This window comes from Rhea pennata, chromosome 2 (genome assembly GCF_028389875.1).
Source record: "Rhea pennata isolate bPtePen1 chromosome 2, bPtePen1.pri, whole genome shotgun sequence".
Classification (NCBI taxonomy): Eukaryota; Metazoa; Chordata; class Aves; order Rheiformes; family Rheidae; genus Rhea; species Rhea pennata.
The window spans coordinates 120,556,116-120,570,280 of NC_084664.1; the positions used below are offsets into that span (position 1 = coordinate 120,556,116).

Sequence of the window (14,165 nt, forward strand, 5' to 3'; positions counted from 1 at the left end):
GCCATAAAGGTGCAACCATGCTTGAACTAACTATTTTATAATTGCCTAGGTAATAATAGCAGTCAAGATGCAGCAGTACGATTTGGTGCAGATTAACCACACATGTAAGTACTTAGAGGCTGAAGGATATCCAGCCTATGTCTATACTTGTAAATTAAACATGCCAAGGATCTGTTCCCTAGCACTGAGAACAGACACCAAGAAACAATTTGTATCTATATAATCAAAATCCATCTCAAAAACTGCATGATCAAAAGGCAGCTGCCTACTGAGAATCTTCTGCAGTTTATAAATGGTCCCTAGCTCTGAAAATTTTAGCCGGCAAGGGCCAAATACATGTCAGAGAGCATGCTAGTAATTCAGGGGCATAACCAAATGAGTTCTAGTGGCTAAGAACATTCCCTGGACTGCGCAAAAGTATACAGCTATGATGGTCATATCTCTCGGCATTGCTGTTTCTATAGTTTTTACTGGAACTCTTTCAGATAAAGGTAGGTCTGCTAATAGATGCTAGAGAAATACCCCAGATAAAGAGTGAGCAGAATTTGAGTGATAAAACAAATATTCCTAAACTCTCAGGGAATGAGAAAAATAATCTTTCACTCTACTAAAATTAATAGTGCTATTTTCCATTAAGGAGGTGCACTTCAAAAAGCCACAAAAGTCTCCGTGTTTGCTTTAAAAATAAAAGAAAATTAGAAGAGAAATAGAGAGAAGAACAACTATGAAAGAGGTGAAAGGTTCAAATGTATTTTATTTCACAACATAGAAGACTTAGGAAGAAAGAAATATATTGGAATAAGAAAAGCATTGAAGGAAAATAAGTCAGATCAAAACTTTGATGCACTGCAATTACTTATTCCACTATTACTTTTTAGTGCTACTCTTTAGCAATGGTGTTTTGTGGATTGTCAGTCAAGTAACACTACATATAAGCTTTAGAATCTTATTTCTTTCTGGTGTTAGGGCTAGAATGAGATCAACTAGTCTCATACAAAGCAGAAAACAGTTTTTGCTTAACTTGAAGAACTGATTAAGGAGCAGCGAAAAAATAAAATACTAACTTTGACAGGAACCCTAAGAGAAACAAATGAACACTAATTAGTTTAAAGGTAATAGTATTTTCAAAGCAAATGGACTACTTCTGTCACAAAGAAAATGGGGCATTTGTCAGCTAGTATGACAGCAAGGCATTTAATTTCCAAATAATAACAAGTGAAAGTTAATATTACACTCAGGAACCACAAGCATACTGCTGGTTTGTTATTTATTAACATTACTAAATGAGCTCATAATACTGATCAGTGTTTTTTTTTGTTTTTTTTTTTTTTTTTTTAAAAAAAAAACACATCTCACAGAAGAATTCCAAGTGACAAGTACTATGATACATATGGTAGAAACAGCTGTGGACATAAAGATGTTTGGTTAACTGATGATTAATCTATTTAGGAAGCAGTCACACTATTAATTAGTAAAAGTTTACAAACATTAAAAAGTGCATAACATTTTAAACCACCAACAACAGAAAAATATATATAATATATATAATATATATAAAGTGACATCACCTCCTCTTAATAAAATCTTCCAACTCCGATTGGTGCTTACGTGATTGCCATGGTTTACTTGTCATTCTATACTCACCTTACTTATGGAGAGGCGCACCTGCCCCATTTTGCAGTATTCAGCCTCATGCTGGGCCTCGTCTACACAGGAGGGGGGGAAGGGGGAGTTAACCAGCATAGCTACTGCAGAATAGGTTATTCATTTATAAGTATTTTAGGTAATCCTCTAGGTGCACAAGCTCTCCTGGTACTTCAATGTGTATCCAGTTTGGACTGTCATTTCAGACTAGTTGAAATGGGAAAAATCCAGACTTTTGGGTGCTAGATGCCAAGTCTCTCACTTCTCTGTCCCCATCCAGGCCACAAGTTTGCTGTGGTAGCTTCTAGCACTTGTTGTGCATGCTGCATCAGTAGCCAGCTGCTGGCTGTGCCTCAAACTCAACAGCCTGATCAACAGAGGCAAAGGCAAGGAATAGAGCAAAGAGTTCCAATGGCTAGATCCAGCCCATGATCCACTAGTTGAACAACTCTGTAATCTAAAAATCATTCCAATATATGTTTGGCAATAACTATGCTGGTTATTTTCTCATGTGCAAACAAGGCCCATCTTTAACAATGTGAACCAGAAAAATCTCTAGCACCATGGAACTTGTTTGAATTTTAAACCATTTATGGTTATAAATGTATTCTTAAAACTACCATAATAGTAAAATAATTGGACTACCATTTTAAAAAAATAGTTTGGAGAAAGATTAATAAATTGGGAGCAAAATTAGAAAAAAAGGGAAAGAATAATGTAAAAGATTCAGTTTAACTCTTTGATATGCAACTAACTACAGGCAAGTGGCAAAACTGTACCAAAGACACAAAACACTCCAAAATATTCACATTAATGAATCGTTTTGAAGGCTCATCTAATAACAAATTAGAATTTTGCTGAGTCATTTATGCTTAGGCATAATTAATTTAGCCGTTGACATTTTAAATCTATCAGGATCACATCACCACATTATGCAAAAAACAGCCCTTTCAAAACGAGTGGTAGAAAAATTCACAGTAACAGAAATATTCTTCATAAGCAGTTGAGAAGGGGCAGTGTGGAGCATCTAAGTTGTACAATACAAAAACCATTGTAAATAACAGCAGAGCTGTAAAACACAGATGCAGAGTTCTAAAAACAGTGCTTTCTTTACAGTTCCTTTAATGGGTGAACACTTTGGCCAGAGAATTTTAAACTCTGAGGATCACACAAGCCTTTGCTTAAGATACATGATCTGATCCTCTCACATTTCAAAGGCCATTTGCTACAAGATTTACCTGTTTGTTCTACTTTCTAAAAGTACTCCCATCAAGTAGTCATTGTGAAGGGATCCATCTGAAGATGCTATCCCAAAAATCAATACATGTTCAACCATTGCTAATGACAGAGGTAGGAAAAATTCTGTCTTCTGCCACAGCTCGTACCCCCATTTTTAACATTGTGTTGAGTGGGTTCCAGCAGTGAAAACACATGCACTTTCTTTTCCATAGGCTTGCTCATGGAAACAGATTTGTTCCAGCATGCTCTTGCACTCTGAAAACATCCAGCAGCTGTTCCAGTCAGTCAAAGTCGGATGTCAGCTTTCTTGCTTTGCTGCTTCCCCCTGGGTTTCCCCAGTTTGCTCACTTGGATTTCTTTGTGCATCTCCTTCTCCTTCTACAAAGATACAAGAAAAAGGATGAGTAATTCACTCCAGAACAGAGAGATTCATCCATCAGTCTGACAAAAAGAACTTGAAATGAAATCAAAATCTTTATTTAAATATAAAACCTTTTACTACTGAAATATTGGTATTTTGTATCTCAAAAGACACCTTCAAAATCAAATTCCTACTTGCATCTCCCACTGTCATTTCAAGCAACACCTAAAATAATAGAAAATGAAAGAAGTTTCCGGAAGTAATAGCATATTTTTGCATATTTATGATGTTACTATGGCAATATAGGAGAAAACGTAAATCTGAAGAGTTTACTGAAAAGAGATCCAACTTCAACAGACCCACACTGTGTGTGTTCATTTTAAGTACCACACTCCATCAAGGTGTTCAGTGCAGCTGTCTTACTGCAAGTCACAAAACGATCTGAGGAACGGAAAATGTTTTACAGTGTCAAAAGTGAGTAGACAACTCCAAAAGAATGCCTAAAAAAAGGATAAAAGGTTACTTGACAATGGTCTGTGAGTACCTACTACATACAAAGTATTGTATCATATCTTTTGCCTAATGATTCAAGATCTAACATGTTCAGATGGCTGGAAGCTGAAGCTAAGTGGAAATAAGATAGAAGTCCCTGAACATTTTAGTTATTAGCTACTGGTACATAGAATCATAGAATCAGTAGGGTTGGAAGGGACCTCTGGAGATCATCTAGTCCAACCTCCCTGCTCAGCAGGGCCACCTAGAGCATGTTAGACAGGGTTGCATCCAGGTGTGCCTTGAATATCCCCAGAGGAGGAGACTCCACAACCTCTCCAGGCAACCTGGTCCAGTGCTCTGTCACTCTCACAGGGAAGAAATTCCCCCTCATGGTCAGGCAGAACTTCCTGTGCTTCAATTTCTGCCCATTGCCTCTTGTCCTGTCACATGAGGCAACTGAAAAGAGTTTGTCCCCAACCCCTCGACACCCTCCCTTCAGGTACTTGTACACATTGATAAGATCCCCCCTCAGTCTTCTTTTCCCCAGGCTGAAGAGGCCCAGCTCTCGCAGCTGTTCCTCAGAGGGCAGATGCTCCAGCCCTCTGGATCATCTTCATAGCCCTACGCTGGACTTTCTCCAGTAGCTCCATGTCTCTCTTGTACTGGGGAGCCCAGAACTGGACACAGTACTCAAGATGAGGCCTCCCCAGGGCTGAGTAGAGGGGCAGGATCACTTCCCTCGACCTGCTGGCAACCCTCTTCCTAATGCACCCCAGGATACCATTGGCCTTCTTGGCCACAAGGGCACATTGCTGGCTCATGGTCAATTTGTCATCCAACAGCACTCCCACGTCCTTCTCTGCAGAGCTGCTCTCCAGAAGGTCAGCCCCCAGCTTGTACTGGTGCCTAGGGTTATTTCTCCCTAGGTGCAGGATCCTGCACTTGCCCTTTTTGAACCTCAGGAGGTTCCTCTCCGCCCAGCTCTCCAGCCTGTCCAGGTCTCTCTGAATGGCAGCACAGCCCTCTGGTGTATCAGCCACTCCTCCCAGCTTGGTATCATCAGCAAATTTGCTGAGGATTCACTCTGTCCCCTCATCCATGTCATTGATGAAGAAGTTGAACAGGACGGGACCCAGTACTGAGCCCTGGGGGACACCACTAGCTGCAGGCCTCCAACTAGACTCCACACCACTGATGACGACCCTCTGAGCTCTGCCTTTCAGCCTGTTCTCAATCCATCTCACATAATATTAAGGAATAACGTTGAGTAAGAGATGAGACCTATTCTTGTTTCTTAGCAGGATTCTGAAGCATTTGAATTGAACTGGCTTAAGACAGGAGTTTTAAGAGGACAATGCTATGGACTAAGTTGTGAAAAGTCAAATAGAGGTAACAGTGCCTCTTAACTTTAATCTATATCTTATTTTGTAGGCCACTCCACTATTTGAAACCAGGTCTTTAGAAGGAAGACCTTACTATAGGTAATTATCATTTCCTGATTTCAAACTGCACTGTACATTTACAGCTTTATTTCTGTTTGTTAAAAACAACACTATAAAAGCTTTATTTTTTCTATATACATGAAACAGCAGCTAAGTTCTATTAGAACAATAGAAGTTCTACTGCAAAAGCTCAGACTTGGTAGTTGCATTTTATGCAAAATGTCTCAAGTTTTAGTAATTATCAAATTCAACCTAATGAGAAGTTGTATGAAATGTTAACTTACTAATGGTAAGGTTTGTTCTATTCATTACGGACTGACTTAAAAATAAAAATGTTTTGCAAGTCATTTTCTCAGAAAACCTGCATTTTATCAAATTGAATCATGAGTCTCTCCTTATTTCTTAGCATTATCTCCCACAAACATTTCCAACAGGATGGATCTACATGTGAACTCCCGTTGGACAGAAATCCCTTTTGCCTGACTTATCTAAACACCTTCTACAAAGCCTCCTACATTTGTTCTATAATTGCAAAAGTACAGATGAGTGGAATCTGATACTTGATTTCCTTTCTACCTGTACTCCATGCATACTGATGACCAGAGAGCCTTTAATGCATTTCACACCTACTGGGCAACTCAAGCTTTTTTTTTAAAAAAAAAGAATTCAGCAAAGACAAAATTCAGAAGATATAAAAAAAAAAACCCTTGTGAAGTATTTGTGTATAAAAGAAAAATCATCTAGACAGGAGGCCTAGACAGGTAACTCCCTAAATGTTAAAAACAGTACACCAAGATTTAGAGAAAGAGAACCAATGTTCTAACATACCATTTGGCTAAGCACACTCTAGAGTCATTTTTCGTTCAAAACATGATGATTGTAAGCTCTTAAAAGTTGTGTTTTTAGGCAACATTTTGATTCCAATAGGTAGACTTAAAAAATAGTAATCAAAATTATAACATACTGTAAGTCACAACACAATTGTGTGAGTTGGTAACCTAAGAGCACATTTTATTAGATCTACTAATGTGCAACTCTTAATTAAGTTTTTCCTCCCAGAACATTGACTTATTAATATCTACCACTGTTCCCAGTAGTTATACCTAAAGAACTTCTACTGTGATCTAAATTCACTTTTAATGATGAACTTCAACAATCAGTCCTTCATTCCAGTTCTGTACTTCATTAGCACCTCTCTATGCCCATTTTTTCGGAGATGGCTGGACCATCTCAGCTTTTACAAGCCTCCTTTCAACTTCTGCACTGGATTTGTGTCCACAAATACCTGGAAAAGCAGCAGTTTTTTCTAGAAATTAGACTTGCAGAGACTGGTGCTCATTCTTCATTGCACTTTTTTCTTACCACTTTTATTATTTAGGCACAATCACCAGTAAGATTATCTTAGATAAGATAGAAAGTTTATTGAAATTGCACTGTTTCCCTTAAAAAGAGTTAACTGAGCTGATTTCCTTATCAAAGTCTTTCTTTTACCCTTCAGTTGTTACTAAGGATAAAGATGTCTCATGATTTCTACTGTGGTTTTCTACTTGCCACACGTATACAGTGGAATTTTTTCCAAGTTTATATAAATTGCACTGCCAGAGAGAATTTTGGAGCTTTTATTTTGATGTACAGTGTTTGGTAAGTACATCTGCTCTGAATATTGGAAGGTTACTTCCTTCTTCTGGACCATGAAAACTAAAGCAGTTATTTTGAAGGGAGAATACTGTAGTCCTTATATACATTATTCATATTTATGCAGTCATCTCATGATTATGCATAACTGGCTGATCAGGATGGGGATTAACCACACTCATTTCCTTTAGGTATCAAATAATGCATGATAGAAAGTGTGGTCTTTCTACAAGGTCTTGTTGTGCCTATTGCTGAAGCTTTCCTGTTCTTTATAGGAAATTATTTGCAGGCTTTTCAAAGTGAAGATATGATTGGGCAGCTTAATTTACGTATGTTCTATAATAACCATTTTTCTTTGTTTCATCTGCATTATCTTACACTGCCATTACTCCATGCAGTTGAAAGCAACTGCAGTTGCATTTTTTCAAGAAAACAAGTATAACTGTAATAAAAATAAACAATGACCCCCCCAACTTAGTCTCTACATTTGTATAATTATATAGTAATGGTATTTATCATCATAAATTGTTTGACATATACCTTGCATGAAATAGGACCACAAATATATAACTCCCTGAACACCTGTGTTCTTCATTTGCCAGATGTGAGGCATATCTGCATCCTGCAAGCACTGGCACATTCTGAACTATAATTCAGGATATATATATATATATATATATATTTATCATCTCTTAGATTTGGAAGGGGAGGAGGGGATAATATAGCAATATTTATGCCAATAATAATGCAATACATTTCAAATATTTGTGTTCTGGAGGCTTTTGCCTGGCACCCAAGGGTACTAATAATATAAAATTAAAGAGGATTTCATTGTATCAAACTGCTTAACTTCCCCAAAGGTATGCTGGCATAATTTTATGAGCCCCTTTGAATACTTTTCTGCAATGATTAACAGTTAGCTAAGCAGCAAAAGGGACAAACTAAATAGACTCCTGAATTATGTATTCAAACTTAGGCTAATAACTATTTTAACCATTCTCATCACTACAGAGCTAATGGAACAAACAAAATTTGTACTGACATACTATAGGCACTAAGGCACAATCTTCTCATGGCTCACAGGAGAATATAGCTCTGTCTTGTAATCATTCCAACAGCTTAATTGAAAAGTAGGAATAGTGTGCATTTTCTAAGCAATCAAGATCAAACACTGTTTTGATAACTGTAAATGTGAGACTGAAGAAGTATGGAGGAGTCTGGCACTATGAATTTCAAATAATATCTACAATAATACCTAAGTATAACTATTTGTATTTAGTGTATGGCTCTTTACCATACTTTGTCCCTCCCTCCTGCTAACTGAAGGTACATGATGTATTAAAATTTTGGTAATCTTACACATACAAGAAGAGTTAGGAGTCCATTAGTGCTGATCACTTTAAAAGAAGGGCAAAGTACCAATCGAAAGAGGAAAGAGACAATTCAACTGGAAACAAGATCAAAGTAAAACAAGTACAAATGCATTGCTATTACTATGTCCTCTAGCAGCTGAAAACAAAATTAACCTTTACAATAACCTTTTAGGCAAAGATACTGTCTCTCCCACAGCTTCAAAACAGGGAGTTTCCACTAAAGATTATTCAGAAAAGTTGTGTCTGTCTTAATCAATGCCTTCCAAACTAGTTCTTTTTGTCTCTTGCATTTGATTTTCTGTAAGATTTATTCTTACATGGACCCTGCTACAAGCCACTCGCTGTGTAAAGTCCTCTCTCATTTTAATAACATGCTGTACTTGCAAATAACCATCCTTCCTATTTCAAAAATCTGGACTATGTATTGCAGGCAACCCCAGCTGATCTCACAATAGCAGATAAAACATTTGAGTCTTGTTGGTGAGGGAGAAGGGAATAATACATGCACGTAAGCCATGTTTTATGTACAACTTTTTCATTGCACTTTTAAATAATAATAAGAAAAAGCAAAATGTACTCACCTGCCTTGTTTATATCAAGTTCTGATAACTTTAAGGCTAGTTCACTAGAGTTCCCACCTGTCGAGGACACAAGTATGTCATGTAGTGCATTTCTTCTACCTGTTCTTCCTGAAGCAATAAAATCTGCATATGTAGATTCCACATCAGTCATTGCTAACAAATATCCACATAGCAGTATCTGGATGAAAAGATAAAAACATCAAGATTTAGAACACCAGAGAAACAGAAGATGTTATAGAATAGAAACAGAAAACTAGCTGGTCCTCTCTGTGAGGTATAAAGCATTTACAATTTACCAGGTATGCAGTAAGCAAAAGAGATGCCTCATCAGAACCTGGAAAAATTAGAGAAGGAATGAGGTAGAAATAAAAAAGAAAAAGAAAAAAGTGAATGGATTTTGTGCAATCTCTATTCAACAGTAATCTAAACAACTTCATTTTACATGCTTCATAAGCGCTAGTGAGTACTTTATAAAAGCAATGACCTCAGCAACATAATAATTTCTCTATAAAGCTGTCTCTGCTTTTAATATTAGCTGTGAAGTAGGAGGTAGGTAGGGGGTGGAACAGAGTTCTTTTCTGCACAAGAGCATAAGGAGTAAGAAAGTACAAACTGGTAATGCTTTTGGATGTAGATGTGTGCTTTTGCACACTGACAGCTAAGTTTCGTGTCTTTTGCTTTCTTGTAATAAGGTTAAATTTGGCACTGTATTTAGACCTCTTGGGACTCATTTTTTTGATGTGGTAGCAGCACCAAAGTGAATATATTAACATTAAGTTACAGAAGTAAGTGTAGACATGCTAACTTAGAGCAAACAGAAGAGCTAAACTACAGTGCAGGGATTGGAAGACTGTCTGTAAGCTAGATATAGCCCACAATGTCTTTTCATAGGAACCTAACTATTTTTCATATTATAGAATAATTTGATATTCCATAATGCTATTGTGGAATAACATGTTGACATGCATTAATAATGCTAAAGAGACTGGGAAATTTCTATTTCGTCCTCAGAGAAATATTCCCATCCCTGCTGGAGTACCTGAAGTATTGGAACTTTTTTTTTTTTTTTTTTTTTTTAAATATAGAATTGTAACCTGAGCCCTGGGAGAAAGAAGGCAGGAATGGGAGGGAGAGACAGGTTTTGTTTTGATGATCATGCTTCTTTTATAGCAGCTTTGTTTGTACTCAAGGATTTCTGCGAAAAGCTAGATTACCATGCTTCAAATGCAACTGTCCCTCCCCTTTAGTTTTCTGGATGTAGGAAGGAAATCAGGTAAGCTATGCTACAGCAGTACTCAGAAGAAAAGCAGCACTAGGGAACCACTACACAAAAGCAGCACTCCTGCAGCTATATATTTCCCATGTTTCTAAGCAGGGCTTCTCTGTTCTTGCATACTGCAGAGAAAGGATGTGGCCATAAGGGCAACATTACACACAGTTGCACAGAGTGACAAGGTCTAGCCATTGTTTATAGATCAGCTGAAACTTCATGTTTCCATAGAGCGTACCAATCTTTTTAACCCAGTCCTATTGGATGCAGTTGCTGGACACTGATGCTTTTAGGGCATTCTTCAACACAGTGACTTAGTGCAGCAGCAAAATATTCAACTTCCTCTCCTTTAGAAAACCTCATTTTTTGATAAACACCTATCTATTTTTAAAACAGGTAAGATACAACAAATAACACCTTCCTAACCCTCAGCTCTGAATGATCCTCACAAACCCTATCCTTTCTTCTTTCATCTTCATTCTAGTCCTAACTTTCCCAAATTCACTGTCACCTTTAGGAGGGTGTATATGTTGCTTATTTAAGAAATCAAGAAAAGAGTTGAGTTCTGAACCATGTTTTATTTAGGCTTAGTATAACCATATCAAGTATCATTGCAAGACTGACTTATTTAAAAAGAAGTTGGAGCTATTGAGCTTCAGGTCCCATGCCAAATGTTGAAGGGCTGACAGGATAATTTTACTGCTGCAAACAAGAGCCATGAAACAAGAAACTGCTTTGAAACAAAAACAAAAAAAAACCCAGGGAATGGAAAAAGGTCAGCCTTGACTGAAAGCCTGCCTGACACATGCAAAATGGTGTAGTGCCTCTCAAATAACAAATGCCTTCATGGGCATGAGAGTACGTGCATTTCTTCTTGTAAAATCCTCTCCTCTTGAAAAACAGTAAGAATACTGAAGCAAATACGAAATTTACTGTTTGTTCTGCCCCCAAGTTCCAGACATTTCAAAACCAAATATATCAATTATATGGTAATGAAGCATATAACATGAAAAAACGAGGTAAAACAGTGAAGACACTTGTTATTGTGAGGTAAGAAACCAGCACACATTTTCAGATCTCTATGACCTGTTTTAGCAAAGAATATTGTATCTGGCAAGATCAGAAGACAAAAGACCTTGAGTGAAACTTGAGTTATATTTGTCCATGCTTGTTACCAGCTTGTAGAAAACCAAGTGCCAAACCTATAATTAATCAAAGTACAGCTTGGATTTTGGCATTAATACAGCATAAGTCCAAAGTCACAGTCAGCTACCACTCCTGCCAAGATGTTGATTTCGTGTGTGTGTGTGTGTTGGTGGAGGGAGGGGGTGATACACAGAACAATATTCTTTTATTCACTTGGAAGCCATACATCAGTCTGCTAACCTGGTTTCCCATAAAGCAATCTGACACTACATGAGGAGAAAGGAAAGCCTCCAGACCTCCTCAGCTACCTGCTGATCTGAAGCAATGAGGCAGGGGCATGGGATGTCAGTGGGATGTACATCACCCACGTCAGAGTTCATCAGGGTTCAGCCATGCCCCAAAGCCGCATCCTGGAATAGCACAAGCAGAGAAGCATACGACCAACGTAGAGCAAGCTGCAGGACTGGAAGCCTGGCAAAACTGGTGTACTCCATGAGCAGTTTGGTGGACTTTACAAACTTTGCACTCCACGCAGTACTCTTCTGACAGACTATATTCCTCATGAAAGATTCCACAAAAACATGTAGAGCACCTGAGGAAATTATCAAGCTTGCTTACTTAATTTTAGTGATAAAACAAGCTATAAAATAGTACAAAATGTGCTTCTGGAGAATATTACTTGAAAGGTTCATTTTCTATAGGCTCAATATGGAATTACTAGCAACATTTTGATCAGAAAAGATTGTTACCAAACATACATTTATTAACACCTCAAAATTTTCCTGTCTGTAGCTCCTCTTAAATGTCAAACACCATTCTGTTTTGTACTGGCATTATCTTCAGACATTACTGCATAAATATGGAACTTCACTGACATCACCAGAGAGCTCCCCTTCCAGTGAATGGCTCAGTGCCCAGCAATCTGCAATTTATTCACTGAACCAATCATTCCCTCCAAAAACAAAACAAAACAACAAAACACTCATTTCTTCAGTCTCTGTGGAAGGAGTGGAATATGCTAATAGTCCATAAACATAATTTGAATTTTCTAACTACATTAACAGAGACTCCTGTGTACAAGACTTTAGTCCCAGTTCCAGTAACTCTAGGCTTATTTTATTTTTCAAAAAGCATTGAAGAGTTGCAAAAACATTCATTGAAAAATTTTTCTGATGTTCTACAGGAAGGTATTCTGCTGCATGGTATTCATGCTGAAACAGAAAGGCTGCTTCTGTCAACTGAACTGGCAAACTAGTAATGCAGTTCTGTGAGCATCAGGACTAATGAAACTTGTGGTCTCAGAGTTGGATTCCTTAGCAACTGATAAGATACCATCCCATCTGAAGCGTCCCCAATTGTGCTTTGCCTTTGCCCACGCAGAGTCACTTTGCCTGATAAAAAGGTTAGAGCTTGTGTTGCAGCACTAAGGATTTTCAAATGTCAGCTTTCCTTTCCTTGTTTTTTTCATAAAACTTCTGGCAACTTGGGCATCTTTGAGACTTCTGTCCCTTTCCCCTTCCCATTTCCTCCTCCTACAAGAATTTGTGAGCTACTTCAAGAATTATGGAGGATGAGAAAGGAGAGAAAGGCAAATAAGCATAACGAGCATAACAAATGCAAAAGCCTTGCTTTCTTGGATTCAGATTTTTCTAAAGTGGTAAGATACTTGTATATTATTAATGGATATTCTGGAGAACACAAACTGTTACACCTGCAAAGGGCCTACTTCTATACCTTTGGAAACTGAAGGAGTTTTACTGGTAAGCATCAAGAGGAGAAGAATTAGTATCCAGAGAATTCAGAAGGAAAAAAAGAAGCTTTTGAAGTATGACAGAAACAGTATAATTAATAGGTACAGAAAGAATCAGTAGCTGTACTTTCAAAAAAGCTCCCTGAATACTTGATCTCCACAACCCAGTTTGAGTTAAATTTTCCATTTCCATACTATACATATGTTTATACACACACGCACATGTGAATGACAGATTCCCCAAATTCTTGAAGGTGCCTTTCAAGGTTCTTTATTAAAAATTTTTAAAAAGTGATGACTTAAAATGTAATCTCAATTTGACTGGATACCATAATAAATCAGTAAAGCAAGGCTTTACATAGTAAGTTTATTTTCAAGACTTTGGAAATGAGAGAATAGAAATTACGCGACACACCAACATAAATTAAAATCAGTGTCTATAGTTTATGGGCTAGCAGTACCAAGGTTGTTGAATTTAATCTGTTTAAGGACCAGCTACCTGGTAGAACTCCAAAGCATTTAAAGTATCTTTGCTAATTGTTACTTTTTAATAGTAATAAACTAAGAGAGAATAAGAACAGGCATTTAACACACGTCTTGTCTGTAGGATTTGGCTAGCACAAGAAGAGCTGCCCTTTGCTTGGCAAACTTGCAATGTAAGACAAACAGGTATGATCCTTCAGTGTTTACTCCCCCTTTCTCCATATATGCTTAATGATGGGGTTTAATCGTGGATTTTCATATAAAACTAACAGGCTTTGGCTGCTAAATGTTGTATCATGATCAGCACATTATTTATCCATAATTATCTATATTCAACTTTCATAATGGAACAAAAAAAAAGAAAGAACTTGTCATTTAATAGTGTGTTTGTTTTTATAAAAAGTGTATAATTATTCTTTAAAATAAATTTTGGTTCCAAATCTAGCCTTAGCTTAGAGACAGAGCTCTTTCCAGTGAGGAGATAGCTCCATGCCACACGAAGTAATAACAATTTGTACCTAGATTTCATCTGCTGCATGTTCTGCTTTACTGAGAGCTGATGAAACACTAACAATTTAACATAAGTATACTTCTCCCACAAGAGATGATACCCAGTGTAGAATATAACTGTACTCCTTCTGGATAAACACATACATCAGTGGAGCAAGAAAACACTCCTAACCTTTGAAAGCCAAACTGCCTGTGGACAAGTGAAAGATACCACTTCAAAGAATATGAATGTCTGT

General features: G+C 37.4%; 1 protein-coding gene across 1 annotated transcript in view; it reads right to left on the reverse strand.

Annotated features, from left to right (window-relative positions):
* Positions 1-734: 734 nt before the first annotated feature.
* Positions 735-14,165, reverse strand: part of PKIA (cAMP-dependent protein kinase inhibitor alpha) — a 46,077-nt gene continuing 32,646 nt past the window's right edge. The window contains exons 2-3 of the mRNA XM_062568173.1: positions 8,771-8,948; positions 735-3,261 (exon numbers count right to left, since the gene is read on the reverse strand). Of these exons, the coding sequence (XP_062424157.1) occupies positions 3,182-3,261; positions 8,771-8,921 (231 nt within the window). The 5' untranslated portion in view covers positions 8,922-8,948 and the 3' untranslated portion in view covers positions 735-3,181. The remainder of the gene's footprint in view (positions 3,262-8,770; positions 8,949-14,165) is intronic.